The sequence below is a fragment of the Ascaphus truei genome, chromosome 8, assembly GCF_040206685.1.
Source record: "Ascaphus truei isolate aAscTru1 chromosome 8, aAscTru1.hap1, whole genome shotgun sequence".
Classification (NCBI taxonomy): Eukaryota; Metazoa; Chordata; class Amphibia; order Anura; family Ascaphidae; genus Ascaphus; species Ascaphus truei.
The window spans coordinates 9819383-9842372 of record NC_134490.1 but is presented as its reverse complement, the minus strand read 5'-3'; the positions used below and the strand labels follow the sequence as shown (position 1 = coordinate 9842372).

The following is a 22990-nucleotide window of genomic DNA, read 5'->3' as shown; positions in this document are numbered from 1 at the left end:
CATGACAGGACTGGCTCTCACAGGACTCTGGGTTCTTCACAATGGCGTCAGCGCCTCCCGCAGTGATAGCTCCCATGAATGTAGGCGTCAGCTGCCATCACTACACACATACCTCCCTCCTGCCCTGGAACTGACACCTTAGGCTGAGGTATCTTTACAGGATCTTTATTCAGGCCATCATACAGGATGTTTAGCAGCATAGTCTTCTCCACACGTCCCAGGACTTCTAGATGGTGCTTTATCTCTCCACGGCTCTGCTCCAGGTGGTCTTAGGCTAGCCAGCCCAAGTGAGCAAACTTACCTCGCCATGGGGAAGTCTCACAGCTCCCACCATCACCTTACCCTCCTTCACCATAGCCAGGGATCAGAGAGGGGCACACTACCCTCCTTACTCCAGGAGGAGCAGGGAGTAACACAACCTCACCCTGTCAAGGGCTGAGGGGGAAGTCCCCTAAACTTTAGGCTACTCCTCTAGAAACTTCTGGAAGGGGTGGGCTCATGGACTGTACCCACCTACAAGGGGCTGTACACAGGCCATGAGGCACCACCTACCTTCCTTCACTTTCTTGGGAAGCTGAAGGGGGGGGTCAAGGGCCCACAGATTAACCTGCTAATGCCTGGATGTTAACAGAACTTACATAGCAGATACACTATGTGGGGAGAAACAGGTACGACTGGACATACCCTGTTACATATGTATAATTTTTATTTAAAAAAAATTTAAAGCTGGAATTGCTCCTTTTACACGCGCAAAGCCTACATGTTTTCTTAAAATATATTTATTACATACTCTTTATATAAACACCCTAAGTTTTTTCTCATTTCCTCATATATTTGTTAAACTCATGACAAACTCAACTGAAGTGTTCATGAAAGATATTTGTGATACTTCTGTCTGTCTGCCCAGTACAATATAGGTTAGCTTTTTAAACATTTTTAAAAAATATATATAATTACAGAGACAAGTAGGATTTAGCCAGGGGCGTAACTATATTGTTTGGGCCCCCCTGAGAAAATCTTGAAAGGACCCCCTAAACAAACACCACAATCGGCAGCTTTGTGAGCACTCCCACTCCCTTGCTCTTTGCCCCCCTCTGATCCTCACCGTCCCCCCTCTCATTCTCACACCACTCCTCTGACTGTCCCCCTCTCTTTCCCCCCCTTGTCTCACTCCCTTTTACTCTCTCCCCCTCTCCCCCACCTCTAGCTGTTCACTCATTCACTCTCTCCCTCACACAACCCCGCTCCTCACTCAATTCCCCACCAGACACATACTCTCAATCCCCCCCATGCACACACTCAATTCCCCTCCACACACACACTCTTCCCTGCCCAATACCCACTCAATACCCCCCACACACACCCTCAATCACAACACACCCATACTCACAAACTTTCAACCACAACATTCACAACACACCCACACTCTTAACACACCCACAGTAGGGATAGTGCTAAGCATGCTCCGGTCCCCAGTGAGTCATGAACTGCTGCAAACTGGGGCAGAGAAACAGGCAGGGGGAGCAGGAACTGTCTGTGTGCAGGGAAGGCCCTGTCCCACCGCAAGTCCCCGCCCCAGAGCAAGGCCCCGCCCCACAGCAAGGCCCCGCCCCCACAGAGAGCAGCAGCCGGCACGGAACTTGAGCTCAACTACAGCGTCGGCCGGCAGGGCCCCCCTGCTTTGCAGGGTTTAGCACCACGGTATTTGCGCCACTGGATTTAGCTGTAAGTTGAAAACATCCTATCTTGTGGCAGTGAGGCGGGCAGGCACTTATTTAGGTATATGTGCAAGGAAAAATCAAGCGCAAATAATATCACAACAGATCAAAGGTAACACAGATGATATACTATCCTTAATGAGTGCAGCTCCTGACGTAGAATTCAAACCAAGTTCAATCGGCAAACGAAGGAGAAACAGGTGCGCAAATCACATCAGGACATGTAAGAGAGAGTAAAAACACCAAATAGTGCAATATTGTCTACTTCAGCAAATTAGCTTCAATGCTGGAAGTTCTATAAAATTTGCACTCACGTGTTTAACGTGAAATCAGAGCGTTGTGGTTATTCAAAGTTACCAACTTATGTCATCCAGACAGGTACTCCAGATCCACATAGAGAGGGGGAAATTCCATATACAAAAAGAGGGGAAAAGCAAGTACTGTAAAGTCTTCCTCAGTAAAGTAATCCTCAGATTAGCCCCTGAGGAAGACTTTACAGTGGAAACGCGCGTTGGGTGATATCAGTGACCACTAAAGGAGCCCTTGTTGATGACATCTGGAGTGGAGGACAACTTTAATCAGCCCAGTACCTGCTGTGACTGCCGTGGAGCGGATGCTGTTTGCTGTGAATATTTTGTCTGACCATATGACCCAGGGTGGTCTGAATGCTCTCAAACAAAGGCACTTATGTAAGTGGAATACTTTGTGTTTTTAACATTAAAAACAGTACTATACTATTTTGCTTTTCCCCTCTTTTTGTATATGGAATTTCCCCCTTTCTATGTGGATCTGGAGTACCTGTCTGGAGACATAAGTTGGTAACTTTGAATAACCACAATGCTCTGATTTCACGTTAAACACGTGAGTGCAAATTTTATAGAACTTCCAGCATTGAAGCTAATTTGCTGAAGTAGACAATATTGCACTTATTTAGGTATATAGGCCTACTAGGTCCAAGCCAGGGGTGGGGGGAAATTTCGGAGGGGCCGGTGCTACGGTTACAGAGGCTCTGCTCTCTTCCCCACAACAGTTAAACTGATTGCTGGGGGAGAGTTTGGGGCCTCTGTTAAGGTCTCTAACCTTCCTGAGGCGTCAAACGGCGACGCTTTGCTATGACAACGTAATGTCACATGGCATCCCATTGTCATGGAAATGCATCGGGATGCTGCAAGAGGAGGAGGCCAGGGTGGCAAAAAGGTAAGTGCCTGTGGGCGGGAAAATGGTAAACCCGGCCCTGGCAGGCGGGCTATGCCCTTTACCTCTGTGTTTCTAATGTTATCCTCGGTATTATTAAAACCTTACGACAATCCCAGAACACCCTTTGGCTGTACATCTGGGAAAAGACGTCATACCCGATTTCCCTGTTGCTTCACAGGTGGAGATTGGCTGCTAAATGAATGAAGATGAGTCGCCTCCCGTCACTCGCTGCTAAATTAAAGCGGTTCGGCATTGGTTCGCTGGTGAAGCAGGCAGCCGCCCCAAGCACTTTCCTCCCGAGACACTGTGTCTATTCAACGGGAGCCAAAGAGCCGTTCTTAAGTGGGACTAATTCCAGTTACGTGGAGGAAATGTATTATGCGTGGAAGGAGAATCCAAAAAGTGTCCACAAGGTAAATAGACTGCAAATAGATTTTCTTGTGCAATGGTGTGGGCATTTACAGCTATAGTGTTAAATCCTATTAATACACATTCAAATATTGTTACTCGCAGTAAATAATTTAATATTCTATATATTGGTGCAGTTGTACACTTCTCTGCAGTACATACACAATATACCTCCAGTTAAGCAGCTACTGATCTAATTTGTGATCCACAAAGTGATAAAGTGAATTAACAATGGTATGGGAACAGACCACATATTTTGTTTGCCTCTTAAAAAATGACATTCATATATATTGGGCCTTATTCACTACACATCTGCAGTGCTATCGAAACTGCCTATGTTTAATGAAGCTGACTGATCAAGTATTTTCAAAGCAGATAAAACAATTCGCTCCAGTTCAAGAAGCGACACAAGTTACACATCTTTTTGAAGTGTAACTTCTTTAGCGGCGTGAATGTAGTTAATTGGAGACGGAAGTCAGTGGTGACGGAAATGACATCATTCCTGGCAGAAGAGGCCGTCGGTGTTGCCAGCTTCAACCGGGAGGAGTCACCGGAGAGGAGGCAGCGCTGGACGGACAGAGAGACACACACACAGACACAGACACACACCTTTTGTGCCCCCGGCTCTCAATCTGTAGAAGTGCTTGTTGCTCCTATCCAGCGGCTGAATCATCATGCGCGGAGAAGAGGAAGGCAGCGCTGGGGGGGACGGACACACACCTTTTGTGCCAATGCTCCAACGAGATCTCCTCCTCGACGGCCGTGAGATGCGTGATCCGTGACAACACAGCCTCGCCCGGCTGGGGAATATTTGAGAAATGTGTTCAAATAAATAGTAGGTGAAAGAAAAATAGGTAAATGTCAAAAAGAAAGAGTGATACAGCTGAATAAACAAACCCTTTATTCACAAGTGTCTATTGGGCCAAACTCTGAATACAAACAAACATGTACATATTGGGCATAGAATCCAACTTGAGGTACACCGTGCTTTTGTGCCACTGCCCCAACGAGATCTCCTCCTCGGTGGCCGTGAGATGCGAACCAAGAGCCTTTCAGAAGGTCCTCCTCACCTCAAATGTGCAAGGACTTCACCAATTAAAGGCAGAAGAGGTGAGACTGTCCCAGACAAAGTGCTGGCAGCCTCTTGATAGCAGGGGGACCCCCCCCACCCACCCCTTGGAGAGGAGGAGGGGGCGGCTGAATCATCATGCATGTGCACCTGGGACCTCCCCTTGGAGAGGAGGAGGAGGGGGGGCAGCGGGCGGCTGAATCATCACGCATGCGCACATGCCTAATAGGTACTGCCCTCATTCTCACGCATGCGCAGTACCCTTTACTAGCCAGGAACACCAGAAAAAAATAGCACGCACTGAATTAACTTACTATAAATATAGAAGTGCAAATAGCTAAAACGTATTCTAAGTCAAACTTCTTTGCATTTTGGCACTGAAATTGTGTTTTGATTATTAATTAAAAACATCACCATTACAAATACAATTTCTGTGACAAAACAGTGACAAAAGACAAAGAAGTTTCTCATCAAATGCGCGTGCTCGGCACACACACACTTTATTTTTAATATAGTCCAGGTGCTCATATACTGTGAAAAAAATCATATCCAGGTACCTTTTTAACTTTAGGTATTTTAACTTTATATCTTAATTCTTGCCATACCACATTATGGCCCGGATACATTAAATTGAGCTAATATCTCACCCCCCCAAAAAAATCCTGGGTCTTATTACAGCAATCTTAAGATCGCAGTAATTTACCGGGTGCAATATTTTTGGGCCAAAGTCACAATGCATGAATTAACATAACCGTCACTAATGCGTTAATTGCCGCATCGTGGCCGCTTTAATAATATTTCTATCATACTGTAGGCTTGTGTGATATCTACTATTACAGAACCCGATGATAAGAAGAGAGAAAATGACAGTAATGCCGAATACAGTAGATCCCTACTTACAAACGTGAATATGTTTATTGGAACAGTGAAGGCAGCAACAACGTTTCAGGTCCTGCATGGACCTTTCCTCCGGCACAAACAGACCGTAGCACAAATATATAGCCCCAACAGGAAGTGTGTGGTGTGAGCGATAGCTTTGTGTATTTCTTTTACTAGGTGCATTTTTATAAACATAAGTGTAGCGCACTTTCCCCCACCCCCTGGGAGATGTGTGGCTACGGTGTATGGGTTTGGTGCAATACCTGATGGTGCCCAGGAGATCTGAGCCTCCGCTGCTGGGAACCTGTGGTACACCTGAGTGGTGCTCGGTAGCACCTCCGCTTGTACGGGATTCTAGCGTGTGGAATTTTCCCGTTAAAGGACACATAAAGAATACACACTTGGTAAAGCAGAACAGTTTTACTATATGCAGCTAATATAGTTCCAGCCTACCCACCAGGCCCCGCACGGCCGTACCGTCCAATACTCCGCCCCCTCTCCATGTAGTCACCGTCCCCCAAAGTACCTAGGGGCCCTTGGGCACCCAACCAACCCGGTGTCCACAAGGTCAATCCCCCCACCCAATGTGTGGTACAGCGTTGCCCACTAAAGTGTTGTTGGTGCACGTAAGGAGTTGAGTACCTGCCATGTGTGTCAACACCTGGGTGCGCAGATGCTGTAGCTGGTGATGGGATCCATGGATCCGTTGCCATAACACGCAAAGTCTCCGCCTCTACGTTGGGTCGTATCCCGCCTGGACTGTGCCACCTTTGAGTCTCTGGTCCCAAACCACCTATGGACAGGATGCAGCTGCTCCTGTCTGTATCCCTCACTCTAAAGCTACAGGGCAGTGTCCCTATACTATGGGCCTGTTCCTACAGCAACCACAAGATGAGGTGAGTCGGGGCCTAATGGGGTCTCTGGCCTAGTGCCTCACAGACACCTGCACACACACCCTACCCTGATGGCGTCCCAGCTCTGACTGGCGCGCTTCCTAGCATGCCAAACGTATCTATCTTGTGCAGGGACAATGCTGCAGCCCCATTGGTTGTTCTGGCTCACATGATCCTGCAGCCCCGGCGGCTGTTGGGGGTTGTAGTTCCCTTTTGGAGCCTTCCTTGCATTAGACGCCGTTTGCGTTACCTTCTGCGCATGCGTGCGCACATTTATAATGTCCACCGTTACTTGGGTCATACTAAACATGCGCAAGCATACAGCACATGCGTGTGCACCCTAAAGATGGCGACGCCCTTTTCCGGACACCGCTGGGAGCCTTTGACGATGCGCTCGCCCCTCCAACAACCGCGCGCCGCCTGCAGCACTCTCGGCACCTGCCGGACACTTCAGCGCACCTCCTCCACACAGTAGGAGGTAAGGGGACCCAGGGGCGAACCCTGCTGTATAAGCATCAATATATATGTTTCTTTTGTGAGATAATAACATTAGACCTACCTTGTCTCTACTTGATTTCCTGTTTTATGTATTGTTTCTCCTTTGTCCAGATCCTTTTCCTAATTACTAGTACTGTGTATTGGTGGTACAGTGTGCACTGACTATTCACTGTGTGATGGGATGTATGGGATGGGATGTATGTGCCATCTTGCCCTGTGTTGGCTGCAGTAGAAATGCTACTGGTGCTATGTAGCAAATGTTAACATTGTTCCCATCCCCAGGGCCAGAGGCGATTTCAGTGCAGGGTTTGAAGTGGTGTTCATCCATCCGTAGCCCGAGAGTGGAAGCACAAGGGGGACCTGTAAAGCATCCAACTGTTGCGAATGAAGTGGGAGTTCCCTGCTTTAGAGAATGCCTGTGCTTGACCTCTTGGGAATAGTGCAGCGTTCTTGGATGTTTTGCTTTACACTGCAGGCATTTTCTGTGCTTCGGGTCTGCATTATTCTCTGAAAGCCCCCTTTTATATAAAAAAAACCTAATTGAGGCCTGATGGCAAAATCCTCTGTTAAAGTTTTATGATATTGTCATTATGTATGTACTGTATGAAAAATATTGCTGCATTGTGAGGACTGTTTGCAGATCTCAGTGTGGGATCCTTTGTCTGGCCCATGTTAACCCAGATAAGCTGGAACTCTCCACCTCCAATTTAGTCACTCACAAATTGTTTTAGAACGCAAATAAGTGCATATCATTCAGATTTGTGTATCTACTATTAATATAGTATAGTACATTAGTCCAATTTCAGCTAATAATTGAAAAATGGCCCTAATATTTGAAAAAGTAGGTAATTGTTCAAAACCTTGTATAAATTTTTTTAATCGCTTATGTTTTATTAAAGCTTTTAATGTATGTAATAAAATGCACTTGGATTTCACAGAAAAGTATACGATCTTATTGAATCTTATGAGCCTCCCAAGCATTTCAGAGTGTCATAAACCAATTTGCTTCCATTGCTTTGTTTGATCTTAGATGTGCACTGTTTGGAAGTGTGAACAACCTGATGTGATCAATTAGTATCTACTTTTGTCTGACTCCATGTTATATCGGCTTATTGGCCTGGAGTCGATAGTAACCTTGGACTACTGTCAAACAACCTAGGACTTGCAGAATAAATGGTCACAAGTGTTACGTTTCGTGGGGCTAGGAAGATAACTAGTCTCTCAGCCATCCTTAATCATCTTTATTTCAGACAGGAGTGTGAATAGTGTGTCCCTTGCTACAGGGCATGTTTCAATTATTGGAGTTCACATTACTGGGGATAGGAACTCTCCCAGAGAATGAGGAACTGCCCAGCATAGAGTGGCTTTATTGGAGGCTGAGGAATCGGTGAATGTTTCTCATGGATGTTCATCTTCCATAAAAGCCGTTTTGTAGAACTTTGTCCTTTTCGGTGAATCTTGGACATGAGCTCAGTGTTGTACTGTATACAGACTTGGTTTTGAAAAGTTGTTTCATTCAGATTTAGTGTATAATTGTAATATTTTTACCTCTGAACAAAGCACTATGCGTGCTCTTTCTGGCAGCAAAGTCTGAGTTAAGTTAATTTGTCTGAAGTATATACAGTATTATCTTTGCAGCTCCTAAATTTGGATCAACAATTGTTTTACTAACACGCTACAATCACAGCATCACTGGGTCCTCTAGTACAGAGGTAAAACAAAGACCATGGTGAAATGGATTAGGACTAAGGAGACATCTATTTAATACTGCTATTTTTGTTTTGTGCCATGTTCATTTGGACCTTGTCAGAACTGTAACTCAGTCCCCTTAATCATGGGCTCCAAATACTTGGCTTTTAATGCTTCTTTTACAAGGTCTTGTTACCTTTTTTTAAGGCTTCTTACAATGCTTATTTATTTTAATATTCTGCTGGAGCAGTTGTAGTTTGTGAATTTAAACAAAACCCCAGAATGTTGTATATTTCGGATTGCGTTTATATTTGTAATGCTTAATACAACACCTATGGAGGGATTGAACCTTTGAACCAGTTTATATTCCTACTTGAGAAGTCCCTTGGATACTGGTATGTATGTACAGTATGTCTTTATTTATATAGCGCCATTAATGTACATAGCGCTTCACAGTAGTAATACACGTGACAATCATATAAATAACAAATACAAATAACAGATCATGGGAATAAGTGCTTCAGACATAAAAATTAACATTTAGGAAGAGGAGTTCCTGCTCCGAAGAGCTTACAATCTAATTGGTATGTAGGAAGAACGTACAGAGACAGTAGGAGGGTGTTCAGGTAAGTGCGTCTGCAGGGGGCCAAGCTTTATGTATCAGGTGTATAGTATCAGCCACGGAGCTACTCATATGCTTCGTTAAGCAGGTGTGTTTTAAGGTGGGTGTTAAAGGTGGATAGAGAGGGTGCTAGTCATGTATTGAGGGGAAGGGCGTTGATTGGTGCCCTATTTTGCTAAACATTTGCTTGTTTTTAAGATCTTGGCATGGTATAACAGCTGGGAGGATCCTGTTGGATTTTGGTATGTGTCAGGGCTGTATATTATTGGCCAACATCCTGACAATCTTCAGATTGTTCTTACAGAAAATGAATGACATCCAGCTGGATCTATAACTGGGTCTCAATAAGTCCTTTTTTTTATTTTTTATTATTCTTTCTAATCTCAGGCAGTTTATTTAAAGCATTATCAGCGGGGATGTGTTCATATGATATTCTAATTGAACTAGTAGATCAAATATTTAAAGTGGATGGTACTCTAAACTATATAGAATTTAGGTGCTCAATGCTTATAAAACTAATAAATGTTCCCTTACTGTGAACAATGCTGATGGAGCCTTGTTTCCTAGAATACCACCAAGTGGGTGCAGAGTTATGCCACTGTGTCCCCTTATCTGTATACTGTACATGGGAAGGGAACCTTTCTTTGTTAATTCACCTAGTAGAACAGAGCTAGCATTGGAAAAGTACTGGCATGTTACAGAAGCCGATTGGGTACACTTTAGAGTGCAAGTTACTATATACAGCTCAACCCCCTTATAACGCTGTGCTTGGGGTCCAAAGAATCACATTGCGTTATAAGCGGATCGCGTTAGAAATAATGGACCATTGTGTGAATTGTACAATAAAATATTTAAGACACCAATAATAGTGTTGTAAAGTATTAATACATACGAAAATTGGGAGCCACGCGTGCATCGCGCTATAAGTGGATTCGCGTTGTAACGGATCGCGTTATAACAGGGTTGAGCTGTAGTTTGAGCAAACAGAATAACCCTTACTAAACTCCTGTCCAAGTGGTTTTTTAGGTGAGCGGTAATGTCATATTGGATAAATGCCTTCCAGAAGTAAAAGTATAAAGAAGGAAGACTCGTGGCCATTCTTTTCCATTGAGGATTGACCACATAACCATACTGAAGATAAATTGGCAAAGCCTATTCTGAACGTGCTTAATGCATCTTCTCGCTCCTTATTGGTTTCATTCCTGGCCCCTTCCCTTTTTGCCATCTAGTTTTATCTTTTTCATGCCAGCTTTTTAATCCTTAATGCACTGTTCACATCAGGCATGCCACCTGATCATCGTTGTTTTGATGGGTATTCTCCTGAGAATAAGAGGAAAAAATATAAAACCTCATCACATTTCCTTTTGCTAACTACGGCATTTCATTTTTTATGGCTCGAACATCCAATCTGTGACATTGATCAATATTCTCAGGAGCATCAGTCTTTGAACAAATCATGTTTCCCCCTACGATGACAGCTAAGTAGATGAATCCTAAATTTGTCATGGACGTTTCAGTGGGAAGATTGCCTTTAGCATATAGAAGTTCCCTGTGCCATCACTCAACATCGTATCTCAACATGTCACAGATTTATGTTGGGACACAATAATATCCCATTGCACAGATCACAATATCGTTATTTTATTGGGAGTTTACAATCCAAGTATACAGCCCTTTTTTAAAGTACAGTAATATATATTATTGAGCACCCGATGTAACGGTGAACACTAATATGGGAATCCCTGCCTAAAAATCTTACACCATGTCCGTATCACCAGTCAATAGTCACATCTGTATTAATGTTGTTAATTTAGCATGGATTGTATGCAGTCTCATTTTAAGACTTAATGTACGCCTATTGAATATGCTTGTTTTTGCTGAGCTAATTGCAAATGTGACCGTTTTATGACGAACTTTAGATCTCTCAGATAAAATCAGAATTAATGTGCATTTTATTAGCCTCTTAACGTTTATGGACAATGATAGTTTACTTAAAATCCTTTGTTCAGCCAAGGCATGATAAAAATAAAATTGCATGAATTGCCTCAATTATTACAGTGATAAATAGCTAACTTTTTAATTGCAATTTAGTTGTATATCTTTGTCTGCGTCCCTTACAATTGTAGTCCAACTTTAAAATAAATATGCATATATTTTTCACATTCGTAATTACATTTTATTTGTATATAGCACAGGCTCGAGGCGCTTATACACCATACATACACACACATAAATATATTCTTGCCCTGCAGAGCTTACATTCTAATGTACAGATGTAGCAGACATTATTACCTCTGTAAATGCCAGTTAACACACAACGTAGCAGGTGAAATGACCATTGTTTTCAGTAGCACCACAGTTCAGTATCGCACACGCATTAATGCATCACAATAATGGGTGCAATAACATCTGCTACATCTGATGTTATATACATATGAATATATTTCAAGTCACTATTTTTTATTGTATCTTGTCCTAGTTCAGACAGAACTGACACTCTCTTTAACAAAAGTGCTTCTTGTGCCCACACCATAACATTTAGCAGAACATCATCACACTCCCATTTATTTTACATGGAAGTGGGCTCAGTGGGAGCCCCAGGCCTTTGCCTCCTCACTGCCAAAGAGGTCTACAAGACCATGGAATGCGTTGTAGTCCTTTCCAAAAGTCGACAGTTTGCTATCTTATATGTCAGGGGTGGCCAACTCCAGCCCACAAGGGTCACCAACAGGCCAGGTATTAGGAATATCCCTGATACCGCACAGCTGGTGCAGTCATTGACTGAACCACTGTTTGAGCCACCTGTGCTGAAGCAGGGATATTTTGAAGACCTGACCTGTTGGTGGCCGTTGATGACTGGAGTTGGCCACTCCTGCTATATGTGCTGCTTCTTTCCTTGTTGCCTTTATAGTCTTGGGATGTTTTCTTCGGCAATGCGTCTGCTGGGGCCCTTCCTGGTGATGCCTATCGTATTCCTCCGTTGGCTGGCACAGCAAGTAACGCACCCTCGCCTCGCAGCCAAGGATTGACCATGGCACCAGCCAAGGCAGAGAAGCTGGTAGAGGACCATCTGGCAGTGCAGTCTTTGATCAGAGCCTACCAGGTATGTCCTTACTGATGTAAATATCCCAGCCTTGTGTGTAAGCAAGAAGTACTTTACAGTGAAAGCGTATCACATTTCCATCACCTGAAAGATCCTCAAATAGTTGTGTCCCACCACTGCATATGGTCTGATTTGCTTTTGAAATGAATAAAAGAGCATTAGAATTAAGCAGCTGGATCCTCAGCTTCTCGGGTCCTATTTTTGCTCTCTGACACCCTTTTTGCTGTCAGGTTGCCGTTTCAGTGAAAGAGTTAACTTAAGACGTGTTAGGGGGCTGGAAGTATATAGTCTTGCTTAGTATCACGTTATTTGGAAAAAAAAAACGTTTATTTTCAGAGGGTATCCCCCACTTACATACTGTAGCCTTCCCTACTGCAGATGCTAGGATAAGATGCTAATTAATACCCTAGCTAAATATAGACAATCTGTTGTGAATAAGAAAGTCGAAGAGACCAGCATATAATAGACCCTACCTTCAATCATGCTTCGGTTTCCTATGTTTCTTCAGTGTTTGGATATACCGTATTTTGAAACATTTATTTTTTTCAATATATATTTTTTTTTATTGAACATTTTGGATTTATTTTTTCGCTGAGATTCTCAAAGAATAAGCTATGGACTTCCAGCAGCCAGAGTGACAGATGAGTGGTTTAATAAACTCGCTGGTCAGGCATTCTCTGCACTTTGGGAGCTGAAGGATGAAATGTCGGTAGCCACAAACTGAAAACCTTATAAACAAGTCCATATCCCATGTAAAAAAAAAAGCAAGGAAAGCAGTTTACATAGTACAGCAGGGGTGGGCAACTCCAGTCCTCAAGGGCCACCAACAGGTCAGGGTTTCAATATATCCCTGCTTCAGCACAGGTGGCTCAGTCTTTGACTGAGCCACTGATTGAGCCACCTGTGCTGAAGCAGGGATATCCTGAAAACCTGACCTGTTGGTGGCTTTTGAGGACTGGAGTTGGCTACGCCTCTTCTACTCCAAGTGCCCATTAACAATCTATACTCAACATCTATTTACTGTATAGGTTAGTACCAATTAATAGTTATTTTAAGGCATGTAAGGGGTAGCACTTCTCTTATGAGTGTTTGTGGTCACATCACAAAATACTTTTTGGCCCATAATCACTAAGGAGTGCTATGCCACAAGACACCTTGCAGGCCATTCACTTGACGAACCATAAAGCTCTTCCGTCTCTGGCATCTTATGGTACTGTATGGCACCGCTTTGTAAATATTGGCCATTGTGTTCGATTTACTGTGTTGTTTTTTTTATTGAAAAAGTTGACAAATTCAAATCTTTGTGTGTTTGCTTATTCACCCGCAGCCAGACCAGAACACGTGTGAGGAACGAATCGGCATTTAATGCACTCTTAAATAGATGTATTTCTTGTTTAATTTGCTCAATGTAAATCATTATAGACCTATTTAATCAGAAGGCAACAAAACATTAGTTTATTTTTAATTAAAGTAAAGATTTATTCTGTAGAGCTCCAAAGACACAAAGACACATTCAAATTGCTAGAAAACATTACAAGAAATAAACAAGCAAAACATTGTGGCTTGCACCCTCTAGCTATCCGAGTGGTGCAAGAGCTGTAGTTTAGGGCAGGTGGATGGATGGGAGATTGGTAGAGAGTTGTAGTATAGGGCAGTTGGGTGGGTGGGAGTGACTGGTAGAGAGCTGTAGTATAGGGCAGTTGGGTGGGAGTGACTGGTAGAGAGCTGTACTATAGGGCAGTTGGGTGGGTGGGAGTGACTGGTAGAGAGCTGTAGTATAGGACAGTTGGGTGGATGGGAGTGATTGGTAGAGAGCTGTAGTATGGGGCAGATGGTCGTGACTGGTAGAGAGCTGTAGTATAGGCCAGCTTGGTGGATGGGAGTGATTGGTAGAGAGCTGTAGTATAGGCCAGCTTGGTGGATGGGAGTGATTGGTAGAGAGCTGTAGTATAGGCCAGCTGGGTGGATGGGAGTGATTGGTAGAGAGCTGTAGTATAGGCCAGCTGGGTGGATGAGAGATTGCAAAGAGATGGTGCTCACATATAAGTGTATGCTCTGAACACAATGTGTCTCACAGTTATTGTTGAAGCAATAATAAGCACACTGGAACTGTATGTAATAGCTTAATGTCCATGAATATAAATGGGGGGACAAATGACCTAGCAGTGTCCACTTGACTACCGCAACCAGTGGCCTTTGTATAGTACCCCCCACTATAGTTAAGCATCAACAATAGTAAGGCCAAAGGTAAACATATTGGGGCAATAGCCCATTACCTGCCCATAGGGGTATCCGCAGTGAATCCAATGTTCCATGGCGTGCAATCCTGCAGGGTAGAGTCAGCAACAAGCAATGTAGAGCGTAGGAGCACAGCAAAAAGATTCCAAGGAATAATAACTTGAGGGCAACTCCAAGTAAAAGTAGAAAGGCTTTTTAATTAATTAGCTCACATTGTGAGTGAAAGAAACAAACGCACCAACGCGTTTCATCCCGTGGGACTTCCACGTGATGAAACGCGTTGGTGCGTTTGTTTCTTTCATCCACATTGTGAGCTAATGAATTAAAAAGCCTTTCTACTTTTACTTGGAGTTGCCCTCACGTTATTTTTCCTTGGAATCTTTTTGCTCCTCCTACGCTCTACATTGCCTGCAGCTGGGTGGATGCTAGTGTTTGGTAGCGAGCTGTAGTATAGGGCTGTTGGGTGGATGAGAGTGACTGGTAGAGAGCTGTAGTATAGGGCAGATGGGTGGATGGTAGATTGGTAGAGAGCTGTAGTATTGGGTGGATGGGAGTGATTGGTAGAGAGCTGTAGTATAGGGCAGTTGGGTGGATGGGAGTGATTGGTAGAGAGCTGTAGTATAGGGTGGATGGGAGTGATTGGTGGATGGGAGTGGTTGGTAGAGATCTGTAGTATAGACCAGTTGGGTGGATGGGAGTGATTGGTAGAGAGCTGTAGTATAGGGTGGATGGGAGTGATTGGTGGATGGGAGTGGTTGGTAGAGATCTGTAGTATAGACCAGCTGGGTGGATGGGAGTGACTGGTAGAGAGCTGTAGTATAGGGCAGTTGGGTGAATGGGAATGGTAGGTAGAGATGGGCGAATATTCCGCCTGAATCCGAAGCGATTCCTTTGAGCCACAAATTAGTCTCAAAAAGGCAGATTCGAGTTAAAATCCGACCGACGGATTGCAAAAATCCCAAGTCTGGAGGAGGAGGAGCGCCACGCAAAAATGACGTTTCAGGTCTACATCATCTGTTTCTTTTTGTTGGATTTTTACAAATCCGACGGGGGGGTGGGGGGGGATCCAATGACAGATTCCGAGGCATCCGCTCGGACTCTTTAAGTACCCAATACGCAGAAGGATTTTGGTGCGCGGATCAGATAGGTCTAAAAAAAACAGAGATAATCCGCGAATGGGATTCGCTTATCTCTTAAAATTGGTTCTGTAGTGTAAGTCAGTGTTAGAGAGCAGACTGGAGACCTAGTGGTTTTATTACTTGGAGGACAAGGGACACCTTGTTGCAAGTCTTGACCCGCTAGGCATTAACGAAGTCCTTTTTGATGATTCAACGGCTGAAGAGGCAGTGGGACACACAAATGTTGGTGAGCATTGCTTTGACCCATTATGTGAACTATTCTTGTGATTTGTTTTGTTTTGTTTTCCCCTGCTGACCTCTTGAAACTGGACAGATCCGGGGCCATCACGTGGCCCAGTTGGACCCCCTGGGTATCCTGGATGCAGACTTGGACTCATTCGTTCCATCTGATCTAATCACGACAATTGATAAACTGGGTGAGAACTGGGTGTCGGGTTTGTAGCTGCAGGCGGACTCTAACTGTCTTGGGGTCGGTGATGTCTGTGTTGCAACGGGGTTGGTCCGTCTTGCAGGTAGCAGCGTGTCTGTCCTATTTCTTGCACACACCTGAGGTACCTTGGAAGTGGGCCAATTTAAATATGCAAATATGCTTCTTTCCCAGGTATCTATGGTGTGTTCACAAGCATCTCTCTCTCTCTCTGAGCAAGTGACTTGATTTGGAGGTATGTAAGTAAATCGGTCTCCCTCCCGCAAAAAAACCCCCAAAAAACCCTGTTTCAATGTATGGGAATTTTTGGACTATTCAGGAATACATTCTTTGGTGAAATACGAGAGTTTCACAGATCTATTTTTACTCAAAGTTTGAACGTTTCTGGATTCCTTGAACTTTTTGAAAATGTGAAACAAAATTGGGAACTGAATTTGGGTAAGCTTGCCCATCTGTAGTGGCTGGGGTGTCTTGCTTAGTGCTGCTATTGAAATGTGTCTACCTTAGTGCTGAGGGTGTGTGTCTTATCTCTGGTGGTTGGTGGTATTAGAGCTGGTAGTAGGGGGTGTCAGGCTGAACTCTGTTGGCAAGGGGTGTGAGTCTTAGTCCTAGTAGCTAGGGCTGTCTGGCTTAGCGCGGGAACCTTAAACTGTAGATATTAGCGCTGTTGGCTGGTAGTATCTGGTTTCCCACCGGTGGTTGAGGACCTTTTATGACCGGTGTGTCTCTTAGTGCAGGGGATGCCTGTGTCTCTCTCCACGTACAAAGATGCTTCAGCAGTCTTTCTTCTATTATCTCTCAGGGCTATGGACTGTCTCTCCCTGAGAAGCCTCTCTGAGTGATTGATGCCTGTGTTTTTGAGTGTAAGGTATTGCATCTGTCATAAAGAGGTGGATGATCTGCAGCGGCTGAATGCTATTGCATATAATAAAGCCACGGATTAATGACTTCCAGCTGCTTACAACGCTTTGAAAAGCTTTGTTGTTTTTCATTTTACCAACTTGATCTTTTTTTGGAGTTTAAGCCGTTGATATATGGTTTTATTTCTGACTGCTAGGATTGATGAGTGGTCACAGGTATATCGAACATGACACATATTTCTCCTTCATTTCAAATGAAAGAACAGGAATTCAATATTTGTTTCTAAATGGGTTCAGATATTTCTACCATGGCAAGAGTCTCTGTAGTGTCCTTAGGTGGAAGGGATATGAAGTCCATGAACTTCTGACGGTGGCAGACGGGAACAAATGTTCCAAAAATATCCTCGAAAACAATTGAGTAAAAGCTGAAAAAGTACTAAATCCATGTTTCTGCGGGTCATGTTTTAAGATGGCTGCTGCCAAGGTATTGGAACAAATGTTTTAGTGCCACTGGCCTGGCACGGACTTACTGACTTGTATCACGGATACTGAATATAATATATTACTTGTTTTAAACCTGCAGACCAAGCAATATACTACATGTTGTTTTTTTTTTTTTTTTTTAAATTAATCAGTTCTGTACTATGAGAAAATACTTGTAAAATTAAAAAAAAAAAAACAAAAACAACTCTGAATGACATTTTTTATGTATTAGAATGTAACAAGCATTTTTTGTTTTTATAGCAACCATTTAGTGTCACATCCCCTTCCTCTTCTGAAACAGGCTCTGGCACACCCCTTTTTGAGCCCTGCCCTCTCTCTAGCAGTGCACCAATTGTATCTAATGACTGCCTGGTCACATGATCTTCCCCACAGAACTTTGCATCTTTGGTCCTCTTCTCCTGCACTGACAGCCATTTAGTGAACCCCCGAGCCGAATCTTCGCTGATCGATCGGCAACATAGCTAATTACTTCTTGTTGTGTGGATTATATTGATGCACATATTAAAGAGAGAAAAAAATTTAATAAAAAAACGGCACCTTGGTAGGCTGCTTTAAGTGCTTCTTTTGATTGTCTCAAGAATTCAATGTCTGCATCACTGACGTTTACCCAAGAAATAGACACACCATTGACCTTACATTCTTTTTTTTTCAATTACTCCGCAGCCCATCGGGATTGTTGCAAGCCTTTTTATACAATATTCCTGCACTTGTCCCCTAATGGAATATGTGCAGTGTCATCTCTGCTTATTATCTTCATTAGTTTAAATACAGCAACTGCGGGCCCGTCGCCCGAGTATTGATCGTTCTGTGCTGCGTTTTAAGAGGACAGTAATTCATAGTGTATTTAAACTGTCAAATTCAGTTGGCTTCCATTAGGATCTGACCTTACGGCATTTCCTTGTGTTTTTTTTTGCTTTTCCTGCTAAATTAATAACACTCGATCTGTGCATCTATGTTTCAGAATTCCCTCTTCTAGTCTCTTAAACATTACACTGTGTTAAATTGGAGATTACCATGGCCGGCTTGGGGAAGCCGACCTCGTGCTTTCCCCCCCCCCCCCCCCCCCAATTTCCTTTAATGTGGGCTTGTGAAAGCCGTCTCTGCCGCAAACACAGCGGGACCAGCCAAGCCCGAGTCCGGGAAACAGGGAGCCCCTCAGAGTCCGATGTTGCATTCCCTTTACAGTTTGCACCGGACCTGACTTCCCCCCCCCTATAAACGGACATTGCTTCGTCTTTTATATATATAAAATCTCTGTGACTTTGCCCGCTTCTTAGGAAATTCCCACTGCATATTAAAGTGTCATTTTTTTATTGTTGACACTGACTGCCCGCACAACGTTATTCTTGGGCAATAAAGGAATAACCCAAGCCCTCAATTTCTTACAAATCCGCGCTACGGCCCTTGTTCAATATGCTGTGAAGTGGTCATCCCCTTGTCGTGGGATATTCTATCCTCATTGCAAGGATCATTATAGAGCGAAGGGGCCTGTTCTTGTAGCTGAGAGTAGTGAGGATGGAGCCCTTTTCCAATCGGATATGCAGCTCGCCCGATTCTGTAAGTACTTCTCACGTGTAAACTGTTCGGCAAAGGGGTTTTTTTTTTAAATGCGATTTCACTCCGTGTCTGCACACCTGTGCAATATGGCCAACATGACTCAATCTCGCACATGTTGCCGGTTTGCTGGTATTCTGGTACTTCCGTTCAGTCCGAAATGCAAAACCGGGCGGAAATACTCGCAAATTTGACCTCACCACCTCACGGCTGGCGAAATTGCCCCCCATAGTTGTTGCTCTGATGGGCAGCGACTCCCTTATTTAATTAAATTATTTTAATTATCTTTTTCCTGCACTTTTTACTTTTCTGTCTACCTAATGATATTACTGCAAACTCTACTAATCAATCATGCCCTGGCTGCAGGAGTTGAAGGGCCAACGTGTAGCTGAGGGCCACTGATCCCGCTGCAGTGTTAGTGGCCAGTAATTTCCATTTTCTATGTGGATTATTAATACAATAGTTCAAATGTACGTTGTATGATTTATTTCTAACAATAAACAAATATTAGGAATGCCTAAGGTCACAAGGAGCTGGCACTTCAATTTGAACCAATGTAGGCCCATATAGTGTGTGTGTGTGTGTGTGTCTATCACAACTACATATAAAGGGCCAGATAATATAAAGTGGATGTGCTGAGTGATCTCCCCATGTATGTTATGTTAGTTCTGTTTATTTTGCAGGTTTGCACTGTGTTTATTTGCTTGGAATGTGTGATCCCAATAGACACTATTTTAAAAATCAAAAATCATATGGAATACGTTGATGAGAATTCTTTCACTGCTACTTATTGCCTTGTACAATACTGCAGCTACCAGACTAGGAGCCCGAGAATTTCTGTGGTGGGCAGTACCGATCTATACGTTTTACATTTTGAGCCTCATCCCCCAACAGTAACTTTGGGTGTCACCATTCCTGTCCTTTTCTATCCCAACCACTGCAGAGTTTTATGGCTTGGGGGAGGCAGACCTGGACAAAGTTTTCCGCTTACCTACGACCACTTACATTGGAGAAAATGAATCTTCCCTCTCCCTGCGAGAGATCATCAGGAGATTGGAGGTCAGTTTGGTACTGCCTTCTGGCTCAAGCCAATGTTTCTGGAATATATATTTTCCCTCTTTTGCTCTAAACCTGTTTGGGAATGATTTGGCTTAGTCAGGAGAGAGGTCACACAGGTTATCAAACGATGTGTGAATGCTACGTTCCAGTCTACCATAGACCTATGTAGAGCAGTTATTCATTGGCGGAACTCCTCCGTTGTAATATGTCCATAAAAAAAGCTGTGAGCATTTTGTCGCGCTAATGATTTATGCATCGCACTTGGGTTTTTGCTTTTCAGAATTCGTATTGTCAACACATCGGGCTGGAGTTCATGTTTATAAATGACGTGGAGCAGTGCCAGTGGATCAGACAGAAGTTTGAGACTCCCGGCATTATGAAGTTTACAAACGAAGAGAAACGAACACTCCTAGCGAGGCTTGTACGCTCCACCAGGTATCCCATGGTTCCTCAAAGTTATGTAAACGAGTCCGGCTGTATTTGTTTTATTTCTTCATTGCCAAATGTTTGCCATTTACACTTTGAGTGAATGTCCATGCTGTCCTTCTTGGATATGTGTTACAGGTCGGTCTCATTAGTGTGTTCATTGGAGTCCTTGAATGCTTCATGAACCCGTACATTCTCTATTAACCAAGTTACTTCTTGGTAAAGTAACCACCCTGCACCTTATCATTGCTAAGGTTTGAAGACTTCCTTGCCCGCAAGTGGTCATCAGAGAAGAGATTTGGCTTGGAAGGATGTGAGGTTATGATCCCAGCTCTGAAGGCGATCATCGACAAATCCAGTGAGATGGGACTGGAATATGTCATAATGGGAATGCCACATAGGTAACTTTAGATTGGATGAAGTGAAACTCGTAGAACATCTGTTAGATCCAGTGTCACATTTATCATCCCAGAGATTGTAAACTGAGACATTGGATATAGTAGGTTAAGCTGGATATATTATATAATGTAGGTTTATGTAGAAAAACAGAACATGCATAACATTGAATTTGATCTATGGGTCGTCTCTGTTCTATGCAAATGTTGGCTGCAATAAGGGACTTAAACCCTTTGTATAACTGTACATGTGTGTTGTTTTTGCTTTGCAGGGGCAGGCTGAATGTATTAGCCAATGTGATACGTAAAGATTTAGAACAGATCTTCTGCCAATTTGATCCGAAGCTGGAAGCTTCTGATGAGGTAATAGTCTGCTTTAGGTATGCCTGACCTGAAGAGGCCGTTCCAATTCATTGGGTATCTTAGTCCAGGTCCTGATCTTGTGTAGCCCAAATCAGTGCAAACTTGCTGGAGTTCTTTAAGGTTCCACACTGGGCCTTATTCTTCCCTCTCCTCTGACAATGGCTAATGGGAAACACTTAGTCAATTATTTTTAGCAACCATATGTAATTGAGGATTTTTGATTTAAAACGGTGTCTTTTTTTAACCATATAATTTAAATGGTCCTCTCATATCACAACTTTCTGGGGCACTTTTATTTGTACAGACTACATCCCAGTGAGTATTTTAAGGGCAAATAAACAAATGAGGCTAAATAAATAACGTGTGAACGCGAACTGTGTGCTTTTTCTATTTGTCTATTACAGGGATCAGGGGATGTGAAATACCACCTGGGAATGTACCATGAGAGAATCAATCGTTCCACCAACAAGAACATCACCCTATCCCTAGTTGCTAACCCTTCACATCTGGAGGCTGTGGACCCTGTGGTACAGGGGAAAACCAAAGCAGAGCAGTTCTATCGAGGAGACACTCAAGGAAAAAAGGTGAGCACCTCACTAGAGCTCAGGGTGTGTTATCTCGCAGAGTAAGGTGTACAACCAGCAAAGCTGCACAATCAAGCTGTGTTTTAATCCTCTAGGTCATGTCCATTCTACTTCATGGGGATGCTGCCTTTGCTGGACAAGGGGTGGTGTATGAGACCTTCCACCTTAGTGACCTCCCTTCCTACACCACAAATGGCACCATCCACGTTGTTGTCAATAACCAGGTAAAGAATGAAATTCATTAGACACTCGGCTTCACAGCGCATAGAGGTCCGCCACTGGGCCCTTGCGAGGAGTGTTCCACCTGTGAGATCAAATGCATAGTAAGGCTAAAACTTGTCCTCCTACTGCAAAGTGCAGTTCCACTTAGTCCCCCCAACTATATCTTCTTAAGAATTGCTTTGACTTCTTTTTCACTCATACTTTTCAAAATGTGACCCCCTCTATTTTTTCTCTTTAAGAAAATCTTGACGAGAGCTTTCCTACGTTCCCTCCATTGTGACTTTTCTAGTCTGCTTTATAACGCGGCATGTAATTACTGCCGACTCTTTCCCCCGACCTGCGCAGTCCCCGAATGAAAGCGGTGTGCAGTGGGTTAAACATGTTACATTGCACCTCACTGGGGCATAGTTGTTATATACCCCACCTGTGGATCGGTTTGTAACACCAGTGGGATGTTCTCCAGATTGGCTTTACCACAGACCCCCGCATGGCTCGCTCTTCTCCATACCCGACGGACGTGGCACGCGTGGTTAACGCACCCATATTCCACGTGAACGCAGATGATCCCGAAGCCGTAATGTATGTGTGCAACGTGGCTGCAGAGTGGAGGAACACCTTTAATAAAGATGTAGTGGTTGATTTGGTGAGTTTCGTGCCCCAATACTAAATCGCACTTTGGAAGAGTTAATGTGTTATCGTACTGTACATTAGTTCCTCTTTGAAGAGTAAGACACAGGGATCTAAGCTTTACATGCCTTTACTTACCTTTATAGAAATGGCACCCTTTTGTGGATCTGGCTTTGAGAACTGTGATGGGACCTTTTAATGGGCCAACATATCAGTCGTAGAAGGATTTTGTGTGTGTTAGTTTTCAAGTGTACAGAGGAGGGGTGGCCAACTCCAGTTCTTAAGGACCACCAACAGGTCAGGTTTTAAGGATATCCCTACTTCAGGACATGTGGCTAAGTCAAAGACTGAGCCACCTATGCTGAAGCAGGGATATCCTGAAAACCTAACCTGTTGGTGGCCCTTAAGGACTGGATTTGGCCACCCCTGATATAGAGTCTGGAAAGCTTGTACGATGGACATGTTGGTCCATTAAAAGGTACCAAATGGTCATACATAGCTCTGATAGTATATACA

General features: G+C 43.6%; 1 protein-coding gene across 1 annotated transcript in view; it reads left to right on the top strand.

Moving 5' to 3' along the window:
* The window catches only part of OGDHL (oxoglutarate dehydrogenase L), a 67115-nt gene that overhangs the window by 2794 nt on the left and 41331 nt on the right, over positions 1-22990 (top strand). Inside the window, exons 2-11 of the mRNA XM_075610475.1 lie at positions 3094-3328; positions 11885-12076; positions 15767-15869; positions 19742-19857; positions 20138-20292; positions 20538-20684; positions 20951-21041; positions 21446-21625; positions 21721-21849; positions 22311-22490. Coding sequence (XP_075466590.1) covers positions 3116-3328; positions 11885-12076; positions 15767-15869; positions 19742-19857; positions 20138-20292; positions 20538-20684; positions 20951-21041; positions 21446-21625; positions 21721-21849; positions 22311-22490 — 1506 coding nt within the window. The 5' untranslated portion in view covers positions 3094-3115. The remainder of the gene's footprint in view (positions 1-3093; positions 3329-11884; positions 12077-15766; positions 15870-19741; positions 19858-20137; positions 20293-20537; positions 20685-20950; positions 21042-21445; positions 21626-21720; positions 21850-22310; positions 22491-22990) is intronic.